The sequence below is a fragment of the Rhinocladiella mackenziei genome, assembly GCF_000835555.1.
Source record: "Rhinocladiella mackenziei CBS 650.93 unplaced genomic scaffold supercont1.1, whole genome shotgun sequence".
Classification (NCBI taxonomy): domain Eukaryota; kingdom Fungi; phylum Ascomycota; class Eurotiomycetes; order Chaetothyriales; family Herpotrichiellaceae; genus Rhinocladiella; species Rhinocladiella mackenziei.
Window position 1 is genome coordinate 360878 of NW_013550604.1, and position 24819 is coordinate 385696.

The 24819-nt window shown below is 51.8% G+C and overlaps 12 protein-coding genes across 12 annotated transcripts; 3 read left to right on the forward strand and 9 right to left on the reverse strand.

The window, feature by feature from the left end:
* Window positions 1–2202: 2202 nt before the first annotated feature.
* Window positions 2203–3488, reverse strand: Z518_00126 (uncharacterized protein; the record flags this gene model as incomplete). Its single annotated transcript, XM_013420730.1, has 2 exons — window positions 2203–3360; window positions 3390–3488. 2 exons carry the CDS (start codon window positions 3486–3488, stop codon window positions 2203–2205), a joined length of 1257 nt encoding a protein of 418 aa, XP_013276184.1.
* A 684-nt stretch (window positions 3489–4172) lies between these two features.
* Window positions 4173–5022, forward strand: Z518_00127 (uncharacterized protein; the record flags this gene model as incomplete). Its single annotated transcript, XM_013420731.1, has 2 exons — window positions 4173–4234; window positions 4284–5022. The coding sequence occupies 2 exons, from the start codon at window positions 4173–4175 to the stop codon at window positions 5020–5022; spliced, it is 801 nt and encodes a 266-aa protein (XP_013276185.1).
* A 106-nt stretch (window positions 5023–5128) lies between these two features.
* Window positions 5129–5692, forward strand: Z518_00128 (uncharacterized protein; the record flags this gene model as incomplete). Its single annotated transcript, XM_013420732.1, has 1 exon — window positions 5129–5692. The coding sequence occupies one exon, from the start codon at window positions 5129–5131 to the stop codon at window positions 5690–5692; it is 564 nt and encodes a 187-aa protein (XP_013276186.1).
* Window positions 5693–6144: 452 nt separating this feature from the next.
* Window positions 6145–7120, reverse strand: Z518_00129 (uncharacterized protein; the record flags this gene model as incomplete). Its single annotated transcript, XM_013420733.1, has 3 exons — window positions 6145–6294; window positions 6443–6784; window positions 6980–7120. 3 exons carry the CDS (start codon window positions 7118–7120, stop codon window positions 6145–6147), a joined length of 633 nt encoding a protein of 210 aa, XP_013276187.1.
* A 1680-nt stretch (window positions 7121–8800) lies between these two features.
* Window positions 8801–10909, reverse strand: Z518_00130 (uncharacterized protein; the record flags this gene model as incomplete). Its single annotated transcript, XM_013420734.1, has 1 exon — window positions 8801–10909. The coding sequence occupies one exon, from the start codon at window positions 10907–10909 to the stop codon at window positions 8801–8803; it is 2109 nt and encodes a 702-aa protein (XP_013276188.1).
* Window positions 10910–11729: 820 nt separating this feature from the next.
* Z518_00131 (uncharacterized protein) lies at window positions 11730–14476 on the forward strand (the record flags this gene model as incomplete). Its single annotated transcript, XM_013420735.1, has 3 exons — window positions 11730–12281; window positions 12338–13075; window positions 13130–14476. 3 exons carry the CDS (start codon window positions 11730–11732, stop codon window positions 14474–14476), a joined length of 2637 nt encoding a protein of 878 aa, XP_013276189.1.
* Window positions 14477–15858: 1382 nt separating this feature from the next.
* Z518_00132 (uncharacterized protein) lies at window positions 15859–16095 on the reverse strand (the record flags this gene model as incomplete). Its single annotated transcript, XM_013420736.1, has 1 exon — window positions 15859–16095. One exon carries the CDS (start codon window positions 16093–16095, stop codon window positions 15859–15861), a length of 237 nt encoding a protein of 78 aa, XP_013276190.1.
* Window positions 16096–16634: 539 nt separating this feature from the next.
* Z518_00133 (uncharacterized protein) lies at window positions 16635–17270 on the reverse strand (the record flags this gene model as incomplete). Its single annotated transcript, XM_013420737.1, has 3 exons — window positions 16635–16823; window positions 17033–17150; window positions 17209–17270. The coding sequence occupies 3 exons, from the start codon at window positions 17268–17270 to the stop codon at window positions 16635–16637; spliced, it is 369 nt and encodes a 122-aa protein (XP_013276191.1).
* Window positions 17271–18171: 901 nt separating this feature from the next.
* Window positions 18172–18972, reverse strand: Z518_00134 (uncharacterized protein; the record flags this gene model as incomplete). Its single annotated transcript, XM_013420738.1, has 1 exon — window positions 18172–18972. The coding sequence occupies one exon, from the start codon at window positions 18970–18972 to the stop codon at window positions 18172–18174; it is 801 nt and encodes a 266-aa protein (XP_013276192.1).
* A 644-nt stretch (window positions 18973–19616) lies between these two features.
* Window positions 19617–20552, reverse strand: Z518_00135 (uncharacterized protein; the record flags this gene model as incomplete). Its single annotated transcript, XM_013420739.1, has 1 exon — window positions 19617–20552. The coding sequence occupies one exon, from the start codon at window positions 20550–20552 to the stop codon at window positions 19617–19619; it is 936 nt and encodes a 311-aa protein (XP_013276193.1).
* A 133-nt stretch (window positions 20553–20685) lies between these two features.
* Z518_00136 (uncharacterized protein) lies at window positions 20686–22023 on the reverse strand (the record flags this gene model as incomplete). Its single annotated transcript, XM_013420740.1, has 2 exons — window positions 20686–21424; window positions 21485–22023. 2 exons carry the CDS (start codon window positions 22021–22023, stop codon window positions 20686–20688), a joined length of 1278 nt encoding a protein of 425 aa, XP_013276194.1.
* Window positions 22024–23004: 981 nt separating this feature from the next.
* Window positions 23005–23863, reverse strand: Z518_00137 (uncharacterized protein; the record flags this gene model as incomplete). The annotated part of the gene is made up of 2 exons (XM_013420741.1): window positions 23005–23678; window positions 23815–23863. The coding sequence occupies 2 exons, from the start codon at window positions 23861–23863 to the stop codon at window positions 23005–23007; spliced, it is 723 nt and encodes a 240-aa protein (XP_013276195.1).
* Window positions 23864–24819: the final 956 nt, after the last annotated feature.

Here is a 24819-nt window from a genome sequence, read left to right on the forward strand (position 1 = left end):
CAAGACGTAGCACGAAGAGAGTCAAGATGGGATGCTACGCAGAAAGTGCTGAAGAACCCTCTAATTACGTAATCCTTGGCATGTGGTCCCGTGACAACCACGACCCATCGAATCCAATCCATGGACCAAATCGACATCGAGGCTCATTCGTTAACGCTCGGTTACGAACCATCTCGAGCGCGATCAATAAGAGCTCGTCTAGGTTGTCCACAGATTGGATCCGATGAAATACCACGACTCATCGGATCCAATCCGTAGACCATGTCGATATCGAATAGGGTTCCCCCCCCGACCGCTTGGTCCATAGACTGGATCCGATGGGTTGTGGCCCGGAAAATGTTTAATCCGTTGAGGGTAGGTTGCCCACGGGATTTCATCGGATCCAATCCATGGACATCTATCGAGTAGAGCCCCACGAGCCACATGGTCCACGGATTGGATCCGATGACGACGCGGCAAGGGGAGTGCCCAACGTGCCTAGCTGACCACGTGACATTGCCAAGCCATCGGCTTACGTGATTAGTCAGCACGTCGCTCTTGGTATGGCCACACAACGCCAAGCCAGGTGATTCCAAAATTTATAAATAAAAAAATAAAAATTTCAAGTTTATATTTTATAATGCCAAAAACTGCTTCAAAATTGACACCAAATCGTGGTTGACCTATCCAGGACGTAACCGAGTGGTAAAACACTCGGCTTGCAGTCGAACCGATAGAATTGAGGGGCCTTACTAGTGTTCGATCATAGGTAAGGTAAGAGGGTTGTCCGGCCTAGCTTTCTAGGTGCCCTAGATGGGTAAACGTAATGCTCCAGCCAGTGATTGTTGATGATGTCGTCTTGTTCATACCGTTGGGAGGTCACCGATTCAAACTCTTCTGCAGTTGAACTTGCATGGCTGAAGCTTTCACTGGCTGCGGCGCCCCATCTATGAGTTTCGTCAGAGATGGACCTTAGGAGGGGACCCTTTCTTTTGGTATTTTTCGCCTCAAGTCCTATATCGCCAGTAAAGCGATATAGATGTAAAATCGCGCGAGCTCTAATCCATTTCACAGATCCAGTATATAGCAGCTGTCAATGTTGAGTGCGCGGTGGGTTTGATGGCCCTCTTTTCACCTCCTTTTCTAATCATTGCTTCATTTGCGACAGTAATAAGGTTCAGAGACTCTAAGACTGGCCGTTTCTTCTTGAATTGTACCACTGCCGCCGCCGACTCTAACTTCTCATTTGTGACGTAGGCTCTCTTTCGTTTTGTTTTTTTGTCAGGGCGGCCCCTGCCAAGACACTAGATACCGGGCGAGACGCAGGCTTTATATCCTGCTCATCTCACCCCATCATCGCTTGACTCCTCAAGCGATCGAGTCGATATCATATAGGACTGTCAATTCCATCAATTCCCTATTGAATCACGCTTGCCCTTCGGTTCCTTGGCATTCCTTGATACTAAGTGTCACCCTGGAGCTGACTGGTCCACGACTGCTTTCTGAGCCGTCACATGCAGATGTGTCGAACAAGGTCTCATTGAACGGCCGAATAGTAGCAAGTGCCCCTTTATTGAAAAAGGGTTATCACCCCTATGCAGGATTTAGGGGTAGAAATAGGAGAAGAAAAGGGGGTCAAACTAACGTGTATATATACCAACAACCTGGTAGGACCAGTGGTGAGGTAGACAGAGCGTTCAATACGTTTCAAGTTATTCCCTAGCTCGACAAGATGTTTATGTACCGTTGAACACGGCTCGGATGCCATGGTTGGCTGGCGGCATTGGCAGATTGCCAACCAGAAAATCAGGGACATTTAACTCCCGGTTTCGCGCCGGCCGGAGCGGTCAGGCGAAAGTGCTTGGAGAAAATACCCCCCACTGGTTTTGATACCAACATGTGCCACTCTTCCGCAGGCTTTCTGCTCATGCCTCCGGTGTTTGACTGTTGACACGGTGAGCCTCGAGCTCGATATCTGTCTGACCATTATGCTGACTTGAAAAATTAGTTGTGGCACTTTCAAGACGAGGTCTAATATTACCCTTTGATTCACCTCTTTTCCCCGGAGCTGATCAAGGCCTCCAAAACACTAATACCAGGTTAGGGCTTGTACACACGTCGAAAGCCGTCGTTCATCGTCAAAAGGCTCTCGCATTAGACAATGATTGATTTTTCATTAATTGGCGTGGATTCCTAGGTCATGCCGGGCCAAGGCATGTGATTCTATGACTGTCGAAGTCCCGGAAACAACCAACGACCCGCAACCGCTGGTGACTTAAACTGTTTACCTCCCTTCCATACATGGGTCACGTTCTTTGCCTGGGAAAGAATCTCGATGTTGTCCAAAGGATTGCTGCTCAACGCGATGAAATCCGCATCGAATCCCTCTTTCAGCTGACCCGCACGCGGAGCCGGGGGACCCAATGTCTCGGGTCCCGCCGCTGTTGCGGCCTCTATGGCTTGCAATGGAGTCATCCCAGCGTCGACGGCGTACTTCAGCTCGATTCCGTTCTGACCGTGGCTAAGGACGGTGTTGGCACGGCTGCAACCCAAGTCGCTGCCCAACGCAATGCGAGCTCCAGCTTTGATGGCCTTCTGGTACGTCGTAAATTGATGGGCTGCAACCACTTGCAGCTTGGCGTACGATTTGTCCGTCCAATGCTCCCGGAGCTTCAATCCGTTCTCATGAATCGTGCGTGTTGGCACCAAGATGGCTTTCTTCTCTAGCATTTCGGAGATCGCTTCATCATCTATGTATGTCCCGTGCTCAATCGTGGTCACGCCGGTATGCAGGGCTGCCATGATTCCCGCTTTGCCGTGACAATGAGCGGCCACCACGCGCTGCGCACGGTGGGCCTCTTCCACCATAGCCCTCAGCTCATCATCGGAAAACTCCTGGTGGTGAGGGTCGTCGATTTCGCTGGCAACGCCTCCACTAGCACAGACCTTGATCACCTTGGCACCCCGACGCAACTGGAGACGCACCGCTCTCAGGCATTCAGGGACGCCGTCACAGACCTCAAATACCATACCATGGCTACAAGCATCTTTGAACGTGTCCAGAGGAATGCTGTGGCCATCGCCATGTCCGGCCGTGGGGCTCAGGACGCTCACCGAGGAATAAATGTTCGGTCCAGCCAAGTAGCCTTCATTGATGGCTTTGGCGAGTTCGTGGCCATCACCGCCCAGCTCGCGCACAGATGTGTAGCCGGCATTCAGCAATTCGGCGACGTCGCGAGCACCACGAGCACTGCATAATGCACGCGGCTCTCTCCAGATATCCTCTGTCTGGTATGATGTGGTGCCTAGAAAGTGCACGTGGCAATCCCAAAGACCAGGGGTGATCACAGGTACCTTCTCAACTTTCGTCGCTGCTCGTAGCTATTGGGGAGATCAGACTGTTTTCCCACCCAAACGATTCGGTCGTTCTCCCATGCAAGCGCTGCGTCTTTAATGGGATCTCCACGACCCGGGATGAGAAGATCTGTCTCAATAACGGAGGGAGCCATGCTGATGAGAAATCCGGTCGCCACGTGAGGGACTGTCTGTCTCTGGAAATCAAAGTCTGAAGGACGGATGCCTTTGGGTCTATGAAAGCAGGGATCCAACCATGATCACTCTTGTTCTTCTTTATATACGGTCAAGGACATTATTAATGCTCGGTATATCGTGCATGAATAATGCGCAATTCAGTTTCTTCGGGCATGCTCTTCTTGGCTAGTTACCTCTGAGCTGCAATTGTACGCTACGTCGTGCCCACCTGAGGGCGTCTCAGAAGTCGCGGATTAGTCCGCATCGAGCGCTTTCGAGATTGTGCGACAAATGTTTCCATGGCGCTCGCTTTACACCTTAACGTAGACTACCAATGCAGGGGCTGCCAGCATCTACACCCTGCATCGCAAATTGAACCGAACGGTCGGGGAAGAGTAAGTGAAAGAGCTGTCGGGAAAGCTGAGGTCCGGGATGAACCTTGTCCTCCTTCTCGTGGATGCCTGCCTCCGCATCATTGATGATGAGAAGAGAAAGGGCCTTGGGCTAGTTGGGATTATGGCAATGGATCACGATTCTGCCTGTGTGGTCAGGTTGGGGGCGCTTTCGACTGGCGACTTCCCCGGATGAGATGAGCAGCGTCTACTAGTGAGAGTCTGACTTCATAAATGCGAAGCAGCGTCTGTGCAGCGTGTTGGTGAGGAATGCCCAAGGTCAACCGTCTTAAACATTTGAGCCCATCTCTTCTCATAGTGCTTTCTAGACTGTAAGTACTATAGTCCTTCGCATACATCGTGTTGTTGATGAAGATTCAGAGCTTTCCCTGTCCTACGCCAGCGTGGTCGGCCTGTTGGAAGATGTTGGAATGCACCGCAACGATTACTCGTGGCTACGTTCGGTTGCACACATCTGGTTGATACCCAACCTTATTTGACACCAACATTGGACGGGTTATTTGTTCTGGGAGCATCCCACCGGTCAACTGCTTGGAAGATTTCCGCTCGCAAAATACTCAAGCTTCTGCATCGTCGTATGGGGCATTGTGCAGTGTTGCCATGCTGGTATCGTGAATTATCCCGGCGCTGTCGTGACGAGAATATTTCTCGGTGCTTTCGAGGCAGCTGTTACTCCTGGCTCGCTTTCTTCACCTCACAGGTTGTTCTATGGACCAATTCTCAGTTGAAATCCGCTAATATGATCCAGTGGTATACGAAAGAAGAACAGGCTCTTCGGTCGGGCATCTGGTTCAGTTTCAATGGCGTATTCCAATTGGTGGGAGGCTTCCTGGCGTATGGAATCGTCAAGGCCGTGGCTCGCTATGGAAATCCAGTCGCTGCTTGGCGAGTGCTGTTTCTCTGCACAGGGCTTCTAACCGTTCTTCCTGGAGTGGATTTTTACGTTCTGATGCCTGACAGCCAATTGAACGCTCGATTTCTGTCCGAAAGGGATCGTGCGCTTGCCGTACACAGAATCCAGGTCAATCAACAAGGCATCGGCAACAAACATTTCAAGAGGTATCAGTTGATTGAGACCTTGCTTGACCCCAGGACTTGAGCGCTGTTCTTCTTTGCTTTGGTGATAACCGTATCCAACGGTGGACTTGCCGGCCTTTTCAATCAGGTGGTAAGCGCAACGCAAGTGCTGATATTCGCGTCCAGCCATGGCTATTGCGCCTTCTGCACAGATCAAGTCATTCGGCTACTCGACGGAACAGAGTTTCCTCCTCGGGACACCCGGAGGTGCCTGGCTCTTCATCACTGTCATCTTAAGTGGGTATCTGGGAGGTCGCTTTAATGCACGCCTTGCTGTTGGTAGTGCCGGCTTATGGATGGCCATTCTCGGCATCACCCTAATCATAGCGCTGCCTCAGGACAGGCCCGCTGGGCGACTTATTGGATGTTACTTTTGCTGGGGTGCCTCGGTGCCCTTCGTGACCCTTCTCTCCGTCATTGCGACCAATGTTGCGGGCGACACCAAGAAAACCACAGTCGCAGCCTTCTATCTGATCGGTTACTGCGCGGGGTATATTATTGGACCTCAAACCTTTCAGGCCAAAGACGCTCCCAATTATAGACCGGCCGAGATTACGATGCTCTGTGGCTGGGCCTTTGGTGTGGTTGACATTTACTTCATCATGTGGTACTGCATGAGGCAGAACAAGAGGAAGGCGGCATCGCGCTCTCTGCCTGGTTATGTGAAATTGCACGAACAGGAGCCAGTCTGAATCAGCAAAGCAAATTGAAGTCAAAGCTAACTCTTGCAGGTTTCTCGACCTCACAGACCGGGAAAACACCGAATTCGTCTACGTGGTTTGAACGCGCATTAGCACGTTTTCAGGATCTGCTCGAAAGGACATACCCAGATCCAGATTCTGAGTGGGCACCATTGTGTAAGCCGCTGGAGTCTCCCTCATCATGCCAGTGGATCTTTCGATGTTGTGCCTTAAAGACATCAGTGGTTCGAAGAGTTTAACAATCAGAGCTTATGAGTCAGCCGTAACCCTTTTGAAAATGGAGGCATCTTCAGCCATTCAGGCTTGGTGTCTATGTAGTTAGGCTCCCGTGACGCTTCGAGACAATGATATCCTTTGTCAATAGTGCCTTGGAACCACCCTTGCCTGCGCACGAGCTAAAAAACTGATCACAGCCTTGAAATAATAAACTCTGCAATCCTTTTCTACTTCTTTAGCTCTGTACCGAGAACATTGCCGTTCAAATCGGCCAATTTCCCTTTATCCAACGTCCTCCATTTCTTAAAGCAGATAACTTCTGACTGCAGACGATCTTTCCGAAGGGCACCAGCGTCCAGTTTCTGTTGAACAAAGGGCTATTGTGTACAGGATCCACAGCTGAAACACTGGTGAGAGGTTTCCATAGACGACGACGTTACTGATAGTTGCTCTGAGTAACGACGTAGTATTCGCACGTCTATAAAAGAAGCCTCAATACCTCGACAAATAGATAGAGAACAGAACATTCAAGACATCTCGAGTTGCACCCAGTTCGTCAGTTTCGTATGATGTCTCACCGCTTCCTGTGTAGGTTTGACGGTACCTATTTAACAATGCAAGTGAAATTTTGGATCCACCGCAGACGACAATGACAACCTTGGATTCGGGTCCCAGATTTTCGACGTATCTTTTCAGTATGTCGGGGTTATATGCGAGCGCTACACTCACGCCACACGCCGGTTCCACGAGCATCCTCTCATTGTCAAGAAATCGCCAACAGGCTTCACATGCTGAGGCATCCTCGAGAACAACGGATACCACATTAGGACTTTGAGCAGACCTCAATGGTTGAGCCCGTGGTCGACTCTGCATCGGTGGTATGGTCCATCTAGGCGTCGCCCAGAATGGTCAGGGCGGCTGAACAAGCACAGCGACTTGGTGCAATGGCGATCATCGCTGGATTCAGGACAGTATCGTTGGTTGTGGCCGAGGCCGAAGCAGCCTTGGTGCCGGTCAAAGATCGCTGGGCGAACCAGGTACGCCGATTCTGGGTAGACTTACACAACTTGCCCGCAACGCACCCGCTTTGGAGGGTGAAGAGGGCGAGCGAGCGAGAACAGCGGCGCTTTGTGTCCCCAATGCAGACAACCGGGAAGGTGATCGCGGGGCTAGGCGAGAAGTCCATGGAGCGCATTGAGCCATTCTGCATGTCGCCACGGAAAAATCGAGTCAGTGTGAAGATTTGGGGACGAGAGAAAGCCGAGATTTTGGCAAAGAACGCGAACTCAGCTGTCTTTCCAGTAACCCTCCTCTTCCCATCGTGCTGCTACATTCGCCCGCGCCGGTTCATAGGCTTCGATCGTCGACTACTTTGGGCAGCGCTGCTGTCTCACCTCTTCCTCTGCAACCTCCAGTGCCCACACGAACCAAGACCGACTCGTAATTAGGGACTCACGATCATCCACCACGTCGGTATCGTATCTAGGTCCACCCTCTGAAGACTCTAGCTTAAGCGTCTCGCTCCAGCGACCTTCTCTATCGAGGTACAGTCGAATCGCTCGCTCATTTGGGGTTTCCTCATCTTGAGGTCCTTCCCAATTGTGGTTAGTTGGGACTCCCCATTTCGAGTTCCGTACTCCTAGCTGTTGCCATCGCTTTTTGATGCTGTGTCGGATCACAATATGGAGCCGCTGTGCACCAGGACGCCCGATCAGGTCGGGTCCACGATAGAGCGGAACATAATTTTCCATTCCCCTCCTGCGTCCTGTTGTCATTGGGCGCCAATTTTGGCAATCACCGTACTGCATCCGGCTCAAATGAGACGGCAACTGAGAATTCACTTGTAACACGCTGACGTGCCCCCCGTCGCAGGACGACGAGCGCTAAGGGCCAAATTAAAGGACTCGGCCCCGCTCGACGCTGCAAATTCGAGGCGGAGCATAGGCAGCAATGCAGGCGCACTGCTGATCAACTCGTGCGGCATTTTTGTGATTGGGCGCACCAGGTGCGGCGCTCAGCTTGCTGGCCCGGCCTGTGCCCAAAAACATTAGCTGCGCTTCGCAGTCTGCCGTGTCATCCTCCGCCCAGTGTTCGGCACCGACGGCGCAGCAAGAGGGCTGGCTGCCAACGCACGGCGACTCCGGTCGTTTTGGTCCCAACTCTTTCGTAAACCGGGAACAAACGCCAGAAAAGCCCCATCACGAGAATCATCCTTGCGAGGCGGTACAAGGAGACGCAGCGTCGCGGAACCGCTTAGGACTCTCGGTCGAGGTGGGGATGATGGACGGGATCAGCTGAGGTTGCAGGTTGTGCGGCCGGTGGAGCCAAATGTGTCACGTAGGATTTGGTGGGCTCGAGGGGGATCGGAGTGCATTGGGAGACGCGAGGCGGATTTTGAAGGAGCTGGTGGAGAATCGAGGCCGGAGGGGACCTGATGCGGCAGAGAAGGATGCAGGCTGTAGCGCGTGATGCACGACAAATGCATCAGGGCGAAGGAGGTGTGAAAGAAAACAGGTTGGAAGGAAGAGAGGTTTGGGAAGGAAAGAGGGTTCTTATAGACGTCAAAAGCGGCGGCGCGCCCAGCCTGCCACCATACCCGAACCGGCAGGGCCGCCTAAACCGAAAGCGGATTACAAATAACGTCCCGTCTTTCAATCCCATCTGCGACATGCCACGTTGGACCCAGGAACCAGCAACCAGAAGGAGCCGTTTAGTCATACCGTATCACAACTCACTGCTTAATGAATTGAAATGATCACCATTGACAGTACAAATTGGGATGCCACCAGACTGACGTGGTAATGACGGCCCTGTTTCACTCATTCGAACTTGTACTCACTGGATCGTTGTTGTATACACCAACTTCATTGCATCATGTTCGCATCAAGCACCTCGTCGATTATTCGTCGACATCAGCGTAATCTTCTTTTTCTTCCCCTTCTTGGATGAGCCGCCACCAGGGCGAGACTGTAAGCTATTGTCCGCATTCAAGCTTGCTTCAACCATCGTCACCGCATCGTTCTCATCCAACAAATCCGTCTCCCACCCTTGAAGCCAACCATCATCCTGTGGGATGGGTTCGGGAGCCGCCATGAGAGGCGGTGAGGTCGGAGCCACAGCCGCTGTACCCCAAACAGTTCTCGGTGCATCCGGACTCGTGCCCGGAGTCGCTAATGTCGCAAACGAAGACTGTGTTCGCGTGTTCCAGGGCGGGGTGGTGGCCAGGGCGGACTCCCCTGGAGAAGAATTTGGATGAGTGTGGGCATCAATCAATGGTCGAAAATCGGAATCACTAAAGCTCCGTGGAACCGAACTCGGCCTTCGCCTTCTGGCTGGAGCCCATCGCTTGTCGTCCTCTTCCTTTTCCGCACGAATTCTATCTCGTTCTTCACGGGCCTCTTTATCCCGGTTTCTCTTTCGTCTTTTTGCAATGTCATCATGAAACTGCTCCAGGATCACGGGGCTGATGATGTCCGTCCAGTCGCATTCCAGAAAAGTCACTTCACAACCATAGGGCAGGTGTCCCATATACTTGGCCCGTTTGCGTAACTCATCGTCGATCACATGTCCGGTGGAGATGTGCTCGACCCGGGGCAGTATGGTTGAGGGGAAAGCGGAAAATTCGCCAAAAGCCGTCTTGAGAATGCGTATATCCAGAGGGGAAAGGAAAAAATTAGGCAAGGCGTGATAGAAATAGAAAGGATGACTGGTTTGCCGACTGGCTCCGGCCGCAGACCTCGGCGCCACGGAGGAAGATTTGGTGGGGCTGGGTCCCGGATCGAGAGCCAAAAACTTCATGGCCGTGGTCAGTGTCGATGGTCCTTCCTGGTCCGCGGTCTCCCAAGAGGCTGGAATCTCCGGCTGCTTGGTCGCGGTCGGCGTCGCTGGGGGATTACCCATGCCGGAGAGTTTCTGTTTGGCGTCTTCGATGGAGACCATGGCTTTTTGTGTCCATGTATTATCGTCACCAAACATCAATTCGTCCTCCTTTTCTTGTGCTTCGAGATCAACCCTCTCCTGATCATATTGCGCCGTCATATAGTCTTCCCCCCCTTTCATGAATCGAGCATAGTCCATCATCTCAGCCACGTGAAACCAGGGAATATCCTCATTGCGTCCATATCCGTCGGCGGTGTCTCGAGGTAACGCCAATGTCGATCCTGATTCGCGCTTGAGCAGTTTGAGAAGGACGTCGCCTCCTTCACTCAGCAGACTAGCATCCGGACCGGTTATCCACCTCACTGGCCTCGCCTCCGATATGTATATGCTATCTTCGCAAATCGGACACTTTTTCCATCGAGGCCGTTTCTCCGGAAGAGGGCTCGTTTCGTCGGCTGAGTGCATGTACCGGATCAAGCAAGGCAAACAGAATATGTGACCACACTTGGCCATTCGTGGAGCAACCGGTGATGACAGACAAATGGGACAGCTCGCGGCTTGGGTTTCGGCTGATGCGAGAACCTGCAACACCGCATCCCAACTGACGTACACGTCCGCATCGGTCGTTTGCGCATGATATTCTCGGTCCGGCCGAACAATGAATCGATAATTCGCGTGGACATAGCGAGCCTTGTCAACAGCATGATATCCCGAGCCGAGGCCCCATGTGGGATTGCGTCGCTGTTGTCGATGGTGGAAATGATGCTGGTAGTGGTTCTGAGGGCGGGGAGGGAGGGAAAAGTTCATCAGGTGGGTGATCGAAGTTTGCCCCTTGCGACTGTTGATGGACCTCATTGCCGCGGTTTCGGCAACCGCATCCTCATCCACCAAGCGTGGCTTTCTCTGCGCTTTGTGCTGCTTCCGGAGCGTTTGATTCCCACGCGCTTGAGGAGTGTGACGCGTCGAAACGCCGGCACCAAAACTTCCCGCGGTGTTGCCTCGTTTTGAAGAAATATCTGAGCCCGCCGAAGTGGGAGCTGGGGAGAAATTCGAGGAACTCGAGGGGGGAGGGAGTTTGCTTGAAGTCGTGCTTGAAGTGGCGCCGGATGACATCGCGGCGGGATTGGGGGGGTGCGGTCCGTTACGGACAAGCGTCTCCTCAAGTCCGCAATGAAGCAGACAAGAGTCCTCGACGAAAGTGTGAGCAATTCCGAGCAGGGAGAGGAGGATACCACGATCGCCGAAGCGAAGGGGTATGGAGGGTGGTTGGGAAAGAGAGAGGATGGAGGGGAAACTGATGAACCGCAGTGACCGCAGCAGATTGCATGAGCAGAGTCATCTCCCTGGCCGTAGCTGATGGCTCTGGCGTCCACTCAGTGACTCCCACGGACTCCACGCCCACCAGCATGAGAGAGAGCTTATATATAATGGCTAAATATCTCTACGCTAACTCGGTCTAGCAAAATAGCGCCGTCCTTAGGTCCACTATTCGACTTTGGCTGCGCAGAATTGGCACTGGACCGCAAACTCACTGACTGCGCAACGTGCGGCCGTTGACTGATTCAACTTTCTCGACATCGTCTGTCGCGACAATTCGTCCTACACTCTTCATCCTTTTCCCTCCTCTCCTTCCACTCTTATCGTGTCATCACTCCCCATCTCGTCAGAGAGAGAGAGAGTTGACGCGAATCTCTGATCCTGTCTTGCTGCAGGCTCGACAACCTGAACTCACTACCACTTCCCCTGGGCGCAAGCCGATCCAAAATACCGACCAACTCTCCGCTCACCGACCTGTCTCAACCGTCTCGAATATGGACCGTCCGGGAACATCTGTGTAGGGCACCATATAGGGGGACCAAAGATTCACGACCGATTCGTCGCGCATCCACTGGACACCATGTCCTGGCGAAGACCGTCGTGACGCGATCCAAACATGCAGCAAAATCATCAGTCCTATGGGCAACACCCTTTGCCTATGCAACCTCCACAGAGGCGGCATGATGGCACATACACCTCCATTCCACCTCCGATGAGGCCTCATCCTGGCTATCAGCCTTTCTACCCTCAACAAATGGGGCCTATGTTGCCCCAATATCCTCAGCATTACGCGCCAAATTGGTATGCTTATCAGCAACACCATATGCATCCCATGCACACAAACCGGCCGCCCTATTATCCTCACCATCCTATGCCACCACCTCAATACGCTCCTCATCATGGTCCGTTGGTGGCACCGCCGCTGCAGCGTACACATCACTCCCCTGGCGGCTCGGCTCATAGTTTGGCTTCCTTGCCTCCACAGCAAGCACCGAGTTCAGCCTCCACTGCATCGACCACCATGGTGCAGACACCTCCGTCTCCACCACTGAGCACCTCCAGCACGGTCAATACAAAGAAGGAAACGGTCTCACCCTCGATCTCTCCCGGGCCTCCAAGAGATCAAAGCCCCGCGGTTGAAATACCGCGTGAGCCTTTCCATCCACCGGTAAGCATATTTTTGGCGAGCATATACGTGAAGGAAGATACTAATATGTCACCCAGGTGCCCTGGTTGTCGGTTGAAAATGAAGCTTTTCCACCACGTGCTCCTCGCCGGAGGCGACGAATTCCTCGTTCCTCGCTTGCGGCCGCACCGGTTATCTATCCAGCCCAGGAGATGCCGACAAAAGAGACCCCAGAGTTAGAAACACCGCAGGGTGAGACAGGGCCGGAGGAGAAGTCTCCCGACATCCCAGGAGATCAGACGATGACGCAGACGTCAACACCGTTACCATCGACGCAACCCAATACACCTTCGACTGTTCCTGCACCCGCAAGCAAATCTCAACACACCCCCACTCCACCAAAAGCACGACCTGTTGCCCCGGTCGTACCCGCGGTGCCCATTCTGCCTCCGAGCCCTTCAACACGAAGGCCTCATCGGGATTCCGCAGTCTCGACACAATCTAAGCTTTCCGAGCAAGCACCAGAAGGGAGTGAACCCGCGGCGACCACGACCGAAACGGCAGAGACCAAGCCTACTGCAGATGAATCAGCTCCGGTCGTGTCCCCCCCGGCACCAAAGTCGTGGGCAAATCTCTTCAAATCCAACAGCTCCCACATCGGTTCAACGACAACGGCATCCTCTGATGTCACTGGAAACGCCCCAGGAGCCGGAAAGAATGGGACTCGCTCCGATGTACTCCACGATATGAATTCCGTTGTGGAGGGACCCAGTAAGATCTCCTTCTTGAAACCACGCGGCCTCGTCAACACGGGGAACATGTGCTACATGAACTCGGTACGTATAAGATCTCGATTCTGGTGGCCTCTTATGTTAATTCCATCCCATCAGGTGTTGCAAGTTCTGGTGTTTTGTTTGCCTTTCTATGACCTCCTAGCCAAAATCGCCCAACGAAGCCCCCATGCATTCAAAAGCGATACTCCCTTGATCGATGCCATCATTATGTTCGTGCAGGAGTACCCCGCCATCTGCTCGGCCACGTCGGTCGAGCAACTTCGTCTTCGGTTAAAACCGGAAGACTACGAAAACTACGGGGACTCTTTCATTCCGGAATACGTTTATTCTGCCATCAAAGATCTCCCCCGATTTCGAGAAATGCGGAGAGGCCACCAACAAGATGCCCAGGAATTCCTGGGGTTCTTGCTCGAAGAACTGCATGAAGAATGTGCCCGCGCCATGAGATCCCGCCCGTCTTCCAGTTCGGGACGATCCACTCCCGCCGGGAGCGCTTCAAATGCATCTGAACATGCCGATGCCGAAAGTGGTTGGATGGAAGTGGGACACAAACAGAAGCCTTCGGTGACTCGATCATCGGGAGCCGTCGCGACTGAATCGCCTGTCATGAATATCTTTGGTGGAAAACTCCGGTCCGAGTTGAAAGTCTCGGGGAATAAAATGTCCGTCACCCTGGAGCCCTATTCACCATTGCCACTCGACATTGGTTCTCCTCAGGTCCACAACATCATCGATGCTTTGAAGGGACTGACTCGACCCGAAAGCATGCAAGGTGATTTCTATACCCCCCGAGGACAGAAAGCCACCGCCACGAAACAAGTCTTCATTGAGACTCTGCCGCCAGTTTTGATTTTGCATCTCAAACGTTTCCATTACGACAACACCACCAAACAGGCGGAGAAGATCTGGAAGAAAGTGGGATATCCTCTTGAACTTGAGATTCCCAAGGAAGTCTTCCCGATGCAAGCTCGAAACAAATACATTGCTCATGGTGGACTCCCCAAATACCGACTGACCGGAGTCATCTACCACCATGGAAAGAATGCCAATGGCGGACATTACACTGTCGACGTTCGTCGTCAAGATGGGCATGAATGGATCCATATGGATGATACCGTGCTGAGACGAATTCGAAGTGAAGAAGTGGCCGAAGGCGGGAGTGAAGAAGATCCCAAAGTCCTGGCGGCAGCTCTGGAGCGACACAAACAGAGTGGTAACAGGTTCGAACAGATTGAAGATGATGAAGATGATGACGACGGCTCAGATAAAGTGTGGAGTCAAGTCAATGGTCATTCCAGAACCAAATCAACGTTGAACGCTTTTGTCAATGGGACTTCCACTCCAGCCAAAGATTCATCCGGGAAACAAACACCAAATCCCAAATTCGCAGCCAAGAACAACAAGGTGGCCTACCTGTTGTTCTATCAACGAGTCTCGAATTGAAACCGGTCATGATACTGATTCTCGAGTGACGAGGCTTGCACATGACCATGTAATTCATCAATGGTGAAATGGTCAATGGTCCACCATTCTTGTGACGTTTTCTACACCTCGACGAAATCATTCAACCTCATCACCACGTTACGACCATTCTTGAAGCGATATCAATGCTTCATTGTAGATAAAAGCAAACATTTGCGGGGAGCGAGATTCCAAAAGTCCCAAACGGAAAAAAAACTTCGAAGCATGAAACGTCAATCGAAATGCAAATGCATAGCGCGGGGTGGAACAAGGTAAAATGGCAATCGTTAATCCAACCAGAGGAAGAAGATAACTCGTTTATTATTTTGTTTCACCGACCCCCACCCAATTCCCTTATTTATTTCACCAACCAACCCCTTTATCTTCTTGGGAAGAACCCTTACTCCTATTAAGGCTCAACTCAGAGCACGTCTGCACCAGTCCAGTCATGTCCATGTCCACTGGAATCGAGTCATTATGAAGTCCGTACGAAATATTCTTTTTCTTTTTTTTTTTTTTGCACCCGGTGGAGAGATCTTGGAAGGGAAAATGGAATGGGGTGAGCCAAGTAGGAGGGCCTGTGATGATGGGTTTTCCAGGAACGGAAGACGTAAAGAACAGAATAGTCGAAGAGGGGAGTTGAGAGAAAGCACAGGCGCCTTCGACGATGGGACGGGGAAGAAGCTGCGAGAACACAACCAGAGCAAGAACCAGAGCAAGAACCTGAACCTGGGGTTGTACGTATGTATGTATGTCATTTTATTACCTTCGCGACACCAATTATCGACAGGGATGCCGGGATCCTTTTCAGTCAAAGCCAGTGGGATGCGTTGCAAAGGACACGGGACGTGGGCATGTGCGAAGAGGAGACAGGGAATCGATGAAAAGGGATTGAGTGGACGAGTGTGTGAATGGATGAATGGATGACCTTGTCCTCTTCATGTCCATGCGCATGTCCCGAACGTTGCACTGGCAGTGATATCTTCCGAACTCTTGGTTTAGAGGGGGAAATACATTTTATTCTTTTCATCGATGCCTCTTGTAGCAAACTGGGTAACTTGATTTCGCAGGTTTGCGGTGTGTTGTAGACGCAAATTTTATATATCGATTCAGCGGATATATAAATGTGCGATGGCTTGGTGCCGCTCCAAGGCTCCTAGACTATACAAGGCTGAGTATATACAATATTCGTGCCCTGACATCACCATCTACTTCCTGTTTCCCTTCCCTCTTTCTCTGCTCCTCTATGATAAGCATCCCCATGTGCTGTATATATCCGCATGCTTCCCTTCTCCCCCCGTTCATTTGTCCAGCACATCTCTTCTCTTTCCTTCCCCCCTCCTATCGCCCTCTCACGGCGTTTCTCATAACTTGACGGTCCCGCTCTCAACTCTGTTCCTCCTATCCCTTCGACTCTTGATAAGTTCCTCCACGCCTTCGTCTAACCATTCTCTCCCACCTCTCTTTGCAATTTCGTTCCTCAATTCCTCGCGCAAACTCAAATGCGCAGACCGCGCGGGGACATTAACTTTGTGGTGTTCGCAGGTCGCGAAGACGGTGGTATTGTCCGGACTGCTCATTGTCCCGCGGATGAGGGCCATGGTGCGTCCGTGTTGGACAACGACGGAGGAGATGTGGATTGTTGTATCTAGACGAATCGGCATCAATATCAAAAGGAGAGATTTGGGTGGCGGAGGCTAGGGAGGGAGAGGAAGCCGGTAAACGTACTTAACGGGACAGCACGGAGATATGAAATGTTCAGTGTTCGTGTTACGCCTCCTTGGAAGCTGGTGAGGACAGAGATTAGCGATCCGTTTGCAGAAGGAAAACGCAGTACAGAAGGGAATGGACCGGTACGATAGAATGGGAAAGGAACAGGGTGGATGGGAGGTAATGGGGATACTTACTCCCAGTACTCCGATCTCGAGATCGGGCATAGAGCTGTCGTCGTACACATGTCTGGTTCGAGACCAATGGTTAGGGAAAAAGAGAAGAGAAGCGGTGAGAGAAATGGAAAGAATTGAATTCGATAATGCTCACCGAAAATAACACCCGCGGCACCGCCGTGCATGACTCCTAATAACCTCGCAAACGAGAACGCGGTCAGGTTTGATTCCTCGAAAATTGAAGATGGCCCGGTCTAGAAGCTTGATCCAAGACATCTGAAGGAATCCAAGATCCAGACGGCTTCACGGCATAAAGGAGGAAGCGAAGAAAACAAACCATTTTGATTCGCATAGAAATCGGTCACTGTGAGTTCCCAGCGCACTGAACCTTCAGGTCCGGCTTCGAGGAGGAGGAGTTTGGTCATGAGTTCGACATCGTATCCCTGTTCAATCCATCACTGAGAGAGATTCTTCACAAGAGTGTGGAAGGGACGCTGGTATGGGCACAGATATGTATGAATATTTATAAGAGAGGGTCGGGATGCATACAGAAGGGATGGGCAAAACGTCAATGGAAGGAGTCGAATCGACGAAAAGAAGGGGATTGTACCTACTTGATAATCTGTCTTGAGCATGATATATTTATACCTACATTCTCGATCCAATTGTCAGCCATATTCATTGTACACCCGCATGGATAGCTGATATCGATCTGGACAGTACTCTCTGTCCTCTTGTTGCGCAAAATCAAGACCACACCAACACTCAAGCTGATGGGAAATGAAGTCCCATCTTTGATTCCGGGCCACCATATGGAACAGAACATACGTATCGAGCATTTCCTGCACCGCGGCTGCGGCCTTATTCCTTTTGCGTCTGGCTTCGTCCATCTTGAGACATTTTGGAAAGTGAAATTCGCTCTGAATCAACCCTCAAATCCTCTTGGCCAGCGGCTTCGGGTTTGAATGTTGAGCTTGGGTTTGGCGCGGCCAATGAGTTGAAGGTTAAATTGCCGAGGGAGAGGGGATGGGAGTGGGTGGAATTTATATCGAGCCTATTTGAGGATTATTGTCAGATTTGACACTGCAGGAGGTGCGTTTGTGAACATAGAAAGCTGAAGTTGTTGCTGGGAGTCCCATGTGTATACATAAATCTGTTCGTTCAAGTCGCTTTACATGTACAAAAGAGCAATTCGCCGAGAGAAGACCTCGGAGAATCATCGGTTCTGACCGGAGCACTTGGGCAAGGCTCAGTTTGGGGAGGTTGGACCTCGGTTGAGGCAAACAGTAACAGCCTTTTATGGACAGGATATATATAGGCTGGTGGTAGTTGGGGCAGAGGGGTTTTATCATGAAGAAAATCACCTGGGTCGAGGGGGCAAGTGCCTTGAGATATTATACCTCCACCATCAATATATTGGATTGTCCTATCTCCGCTCCAAGTAGCACCTTGGCCATATGCACTGACAGTATAAATATAATGGATCGACCAGGCTGAGAGCAAGAAGAGCCTCTCCGCCCTGCTTGAAGTGAAAACCTCCACGAACGCCTTAGGTCTGGAATCACTTTTGTACCTGCTACCCTTGTTTCTTCGGTCGATGAGCAGGAGGCTGGATCCTCCATTTTCTCATTCTTTTCCTTAACCGGTGGATCAATTCGTGGTTCTGGTAGTCGAGGGCTCCGAGTTTTGGCCCAATGTTCTTTGTTTCAGGAGGGTTGCGCTCAGCTTCTCCTGATGAGATATAGCAGGAAACATGTCTCGTCCGTATGGATTGTAGCACGACAGACGAACTTACTCTTCAGGGGCGCTCTTGACGATGGGTGTATCACTTGCTTCACTGTTTGGACTTGTGACGCCCAAATTCGGATCGACCGGATCGACCGGATCAACAGCTTCCATGGAATCTCCCCTCCCCTCAATCGAGTCGAAGCAGCCTCCGTTTGCCTGTCGCCCTCGACTTTGACTACCAGCTCGAACATCGGGAATACTGCGCTCTCCGATATTCCATTGTTGAATGGATCGAATGATGTCAACGGCCAGTTGTCCATTTCGTTGTAATGCCGTAACCCAATGTGCTGGAATCCTGTGGCTAGTGGCCAATTGACGGGCGACGGAAGAGACCATCATTTCACGCATTTCGTTATCTTCATCGGTTTCGGCATAGATGTATTGAACTCGGCGAAGACCGGGATATGTGGAAGTGGTATGGTAGTAGTCTCGAACAAGTTCGACAACATCGAGCCCGAGTTTCTTCATCTGAAATTTTTCCGACAATAGGTACAAGTCAAGTAATGGGCCGATATCTTGCTCGGTCTTGGGAGCGCGAATAGATCCGGAGTAAAGCCAGCCCACGAGAAGTTCGAAGGGATAGTCATCTTCATCTGGAAGACCATACGATTTGTTTCCTCGAGTTTTTCTCTCTTCAATTTTTTGGTCCGAGTAGAAGATGGATGAGAAAAAAGGTGAATGATAGCAGAGGAGTCTTTCGTGAAGAGTCCAATGTGTGGATTCCGGTCCGACATAGATGTCTACAAGGGATGAGGTGAGGAGCCTCGAGCCCCAGTCAGCAGCAATTTCGAGCGCCACGCGCATCCTTCCATCCAGACTCACTCATTAAGAGACTTCTCCTTGTTTTGCTCTGGATTCTGGATCGTCGCGTTATCCATGACTTTGGACGGCGTCTACCCGGTTCAGCGCACTTGAGGACAAAGGGAGGCGAGGCACGGTCAGGCTGGAAGAAAACGGATAAACTCACAGACACGGCGGATACGACAACGCCAGAGCAAGAGAAAAATTAAAAAAAAAAAAAAAAAGAGAAATAGAAGAGGGAGGAATTGGCCGAAAAGAAGGGAAAAGAGAAGCCAAGGGCAACAAAAGATCGATGGAAGGATGTTATAAGAAAGCTCGCGGGGGGGCCAGTTCCAAGTCTCATCGACCCTCGTTTCTTGACAATGAAGGCTCGAAGCAGAAGAAAGACGACGTCAGAGGATCAGGAGCGTCCAGACAAATCGTGTGAGATGAGTAGCCATCCTGTGAGTGGGACGGACGACATGATCCTGGAGATTGACGAACTGATGAAGCAAAGGAGTCGTCATCGGCCGAAGCGAGAAAAACCGGTTTGTCTGGAGAAAGATCAATGTCACGTGGACGGGGCACGTGATGATCGGCCAGCCCCGTTCGGTCTCACGAACCAGAGCAGGAAAAAGAGGCGGCCGTTCGGTATAATGGGAGATGCTTTATTTCTTACCTTTCCCTTTGCTCTTCGCCTTTTCCCCTTCTTCTTTCGCAAATCCTCCTTTCACCAACGCTTCTCTGGCCACCGAATTGATCAGCCGAAACCTATCTGGGCCCAACTTCACCCCTCCATACCACCGGGTGACGACCACCACGACATTCCACACATCCATTACCTGCATCAGATGCAACACTCGGCCTCCTGCTGCAGTCTCTCCGTCGTCGTCCGAGTCTTGTATCGTCGTAGCATTTCCAGTCTGCGTATTGGTCGACTGTATCCGCCACGCCGTGATATTATGTGTGGCTGTCGCGACTTTTTTATTTGTAGAGAGAAGGTGGGATATCGAATCCATTGCTTCCGGTAGCGATGAGACCGGACATGCTCGTGCAATGAAAGTGGACTTGTTGGCCGTCAATGGCTCGGATAAGGTCCAAGGCGGAGGAGCATGTGACGGTGCTGTATCCCGAATCAGGTCCGGCTCATGAGTTTCATGGTGGGTAGGCGACACGGACCTGTTCGTAGCATTTTGGCCGTGATCTTGAGACGCGCCATGGTGCTGATGCTGGTGCTCGCTGTGGTATTGTTGGACCAATGGTCCAGCCTCTTCCACCAAGTCGAACAGACACACTTGACCCGGGGTCCAAACTCTTTCGAGCACGTCACGGAGAATGTTCACCGCGGCCTCTCCTTCACCCCGTCCGCTATTGCCTGTCGACTGGGTACCAATGATCGTCGGAGGGACATCAGTGTCGGGATACTGGGAACGGAAAGAGGCCAGAAAGACGAAGGGCAAGCCGGGCAGTCGGAGGGCGGCGCTCGTCTCGTTCGAGGAATCGTTCAGCAATACGATGGTTTCAGGATCATAGATGGAGTTCAAGGCTTCGAACTCGTCAGCAAGAGCTGCATTGGAGCTCGTCACGCCATTTTCTGTAGGCATGAAGACGACTGGTGGGAGATAAAAATGGCCGGCGAGAAAGTCAACGTGATTGCTCGGCCCACTTGCCGTAAACCCGTCGCGAGCATATTATGTACTGGGCCTTCCTTTTCTCCTATGTACAGGTCTTGACGGACTAAGTCTCAATGCCCATTGCCTGAGCTCTCGCAATACGCCTCCTCGCACTCTCCGCAGCTCTCCTCATCCTCAGATTTCCTTGTACTTCACCCTCGGGCGTGGGCAGTGCTCTCTTCCTTCTCTTTGTTATGAACTCACTGGGTTGGCCGAAATCCGGCTCCCCGCCCAACGTGGCAAACATGTCTCCCACGTAATTGGGCGCCGCGATCCCTTTGGCGAAGGTAGTCTCCCATCCATCAAGGATACCCGTGACGACCTTAATGCCCGCGAGGTACAGATTGAGGATGGCCGGTGGAAAACCACCCTGGTTCGCGTAGAAGAGGTTCTGGATCTCGCTGATGCCTGGAGGGGGTCTGTCGAAGTCGGAGGCTGTGCGCATCACAATGACTCGATTGAGGTCGGTCAGGTTCTTTTGCGCGGCACGCATAATGGCTTCGAGGGTCGCGTTGTCTTCTTGGGCCGTGGTGCAGTAGACGCCTGAACCATTGGTCCAGAGCGTGGTTGTGTTCTCAAACGCCTCGGACAGGAGTGTACCGGAATAGTAAACATCTGATGTGGCCACATCACAGCCGAGAACGCTTGGTGGTTCCGACGCGACCGTGTACAGGGCTTCCTGAGCGTACAGTGCACGATATGCTTGAGCCGTGGGGGTGTCATTCAGGGAGGCTCCGGAAGCGAAGCTAATGGCAATGTCGCGCAGAGCCTCGTTGACTTCGAATACTTCCGTGCCGTAGATTCTAGATGATCAGTTAACTTCCATTTTCCTCCTCATTTGTGTGTTTCAGGGCGCAGCGTACGTGGTGGGATACTTGTCCGGCGCATCGACCCCAAACGGCACATAGCCTGTGGTGAAATTGCCCGGCACGTCTCGCATGTCAAACTCATATTGCAACGCCACTTGGACTGCATATTTGGCAAACGTGACAGAGGCGAGGGTTGCCACTTTGGGATTCACGCCCGCTATGCCTGCGACCATGAAATATGTCCTGGTGAGGTCGAATTGGGGGCTCAGCACGAATCCGCTGATGGTCGATGCTGCATTGATCTCGGACTCTCCCGTAACGACCTGGCACACATCGCCATCGGCCGTGCAGTGAACGTCGGGGAAAAGAGGCGACAGGCCGGGCACACTGATGTTTTGTGCGAGTAAGTCGAACTCGGGGATGCCATACCACACTTCGGCTTCCGGGTCGAACATCGAGATGATCACGACTTTGGGAGCAATGGGCTTGGTGCGCTTGGAAATATCACCCCGCGCCGCCAGCGGTACTGCCGTGGTCAATGAAACCCAGCTGGCTGCTGCGAGGAGCAGCTGCGAGAGGCTGGGGACACGCATACCGAAGGAACTACAAAAAGTCGCCCCACAACAAATCTCTCTGAAAACCACTTGAGGGTTCTCCAGTCTGGGAGCACGCGAGCAGGAAGGAAAACGACGATTTTTGCGGCACGGGCGTGGGGAGAACCTGCCTTTTGAGATCTCGAGCTCCACGCTGCGTTCGCATCTTCCCACCCATTTTGCAAAGCTTCCAGAGCTTCTTTCCCTGTTCGACTCCACAGTGATCCCACCATGTGACGTATTCAGTCCATCGGACACATCCGGTACCTCAAGACCGAAAAGGACGGGCCGTTCTGAAGGACACGTTCGGCTGGGTACCTTGCTTACAGAGGCCGTGGGGCAGGTTCAAGCATCGGAAGCAATTAGCCATTTAAGCTTGTCAGCAAGGAGACCGCGTTATCTCTGAACCGGGGCTAGTGGCGGACGAGAGTTGGGAATACATTGTAAAGCCTGCGGCGGTAGGGTAGAATCACACATTGTTATCTTTGACGAGGCTAACTCAAGATGGAACTTGACGTGCTCATCGGGCTTTCGGGGGAGGACATTAGGCGTACCGTAATCCATTTGCGGCTGCGCTGATTCACAAGGCTGAGAACACTAGAACGGTCATGACTGCGTAGGGAAGTCATGACAGGGGATGAATAAACGTGGCATAAGTGCACTGCATTGAGCTGGAATTTTATGGTCTGGTGTCGGGTGATATTGGCCTGGGATCTGGCAAAGGCGGGAAAACAAGCGATTAGAGTCGAGGCCGCACCCAATGGATAAGCGATGATAGAGGTCACTAGTGGTAGAAAGATAAGATCCATATCGGCCTTTTCCATACACAGGGCAGGCCACCAAGATACCAGGGTTGCACCCACCTCACGTTTGTTCTTGTTTGCACAGGCAAGAGAGTGTCGAAGAATGTTGGGGGGTGCTCGATATATTTTCTATTACCGCACATTCTTACATCTCAGCCCCAACAAGCCCGTCCCATAGTTAAGGGGAGGCAGATCCCGGAAAACTCATCCCGACCAGAACTGCTCTTTGCTCAAGATTCCCATGAGCATAACTCAATCCACACACTCCTCCCGGTTCCAACACCATCTCGAGCTTGGTATCCAGACTAAACGCCAGCCACCTCTTGACGAAGGCTCTTAAGATGTGCCCGTGGGCAACAACCACAATGTCACACTTTTGTTGCTTCCCCACTCCCTCTTTCTGAATCGATGTGACATGGGAGATGACTCGATCGAGACGTTCGGCAACTTGCGCCGGAGAATGGCCTCCCTCGCCTTCGCAGCCATCTCGCCAGATGTTCCATGGCCTTTCTTGGTCCAGCCCTCGTTCTTGGCGTAGTTGTCGAATCTGCTCGATCCAGAGGCCCTCATAGTCACCATATCCCCATTCTGCAATATCCTCGGTGGTGGTGATCTTTCCTGCGATGGCCTCTTTAGCTGCTCGATCCGGAACTCGATCCAGCAAGAGTTCGAGGGTTTGCTGAGCTCGCTTTCGGGGGCTGCAAATGATGGCGGATAATTTGTTCGGGTCGATTAGACGTCCAGGCCCAAAGACGACCGATGCTGTTTCGCGGACCCTTTCTTCGCCTTCTGAAAGGAGAGGTAAGTCCGTGATTCCCGTATACCGGCCATTCCGGGACCACTCGGTTTCACCTAAATTTGTTGTGTGTGAGTCGCTGTGTGAGTGGGGATCGGGTGGTGGTATTGGGGTGTCCAAGCTTCTGTCCTGGGAAGAGAGACTGCAGAGGTGATTCTAAAATTTTTCGTGGTGCATTGGGACTAGTCTCACCGTGGCGAATGAGAAACACTCGAGGAGTGGCGGCGTCCTCTTGCGACATGACTATCCCGAGAATCCACGGCTATATTGTAGATTTCCCAGTGAGCCTTTCTTCGGTCCCAGGTGATCTCTCGGGTGATGAGGGAGTTGGTGGATGGTCCGTAGGATTCTTTTTGGTTCAGAGTCTATCTCGGACGAATGAAAGAAATTCAAAAGGACACAAGTCGAAAATAGTCTATGGGTCTATCAAAACTCGATATAAAATGCATTGGGAGGAAGAAATACCAAAGTGGTGCTGTTGAGTCGCCGAAATTTGGATCACTGGCATGCAAGCAATCCCACCAATCAGAGCACCCTGTGGCAGTCACATGCATCACGTGACACTCAGTGATATGGCCTGGACAACCACTTATGTTGAGACTTCTTCATCATGGTTTCAACACGATATATGACGTCCCTGTTATTGGCGCTGGCACTGCGAGCTGTGTCGCAGCTGAGGCCTCGAGTGACAAGGACGCAATGTCTTACTCGTCAGACGCAGTTTGAGAAAAGCCTGATCGCATCGTGGGTGAGCTCGGCGGTGTGGCTGCTCCAGCAATACTCGGAATAAGCGATCGTCTCAAGGACATTGATGCGATTCTTGTGAAGGGGCTCTCATATTTATTGGAGGCAGAAGGGATGACTTTCTGTTATCCACCTTGGCCTGGCGGGATCGAGTGTCCAGTCCACGGAGAAAATGGGCTTTAAAAGATTCTCATCTAGACATCCACCAAACTGAAAGAGAAAAGCTTTCACCATGGCCAGTATGTCATGAAGTTCTTTCACGCGGCAGGACAAGAGTCCAAAGTGACAATCGTCGAGACAACGGCAATCGACCTCTTGAGAGATTAGATGACTGGTCAAGTGGCTGGTGCACAGAGTTCGAAGGGTGGGAAGGGAATATTGAACGTACGTAGCTCTTGTTCGTACGTTCGTTGCTTCACATCAAAAGCTCAATGCCTCACTTGAGTGTATCGA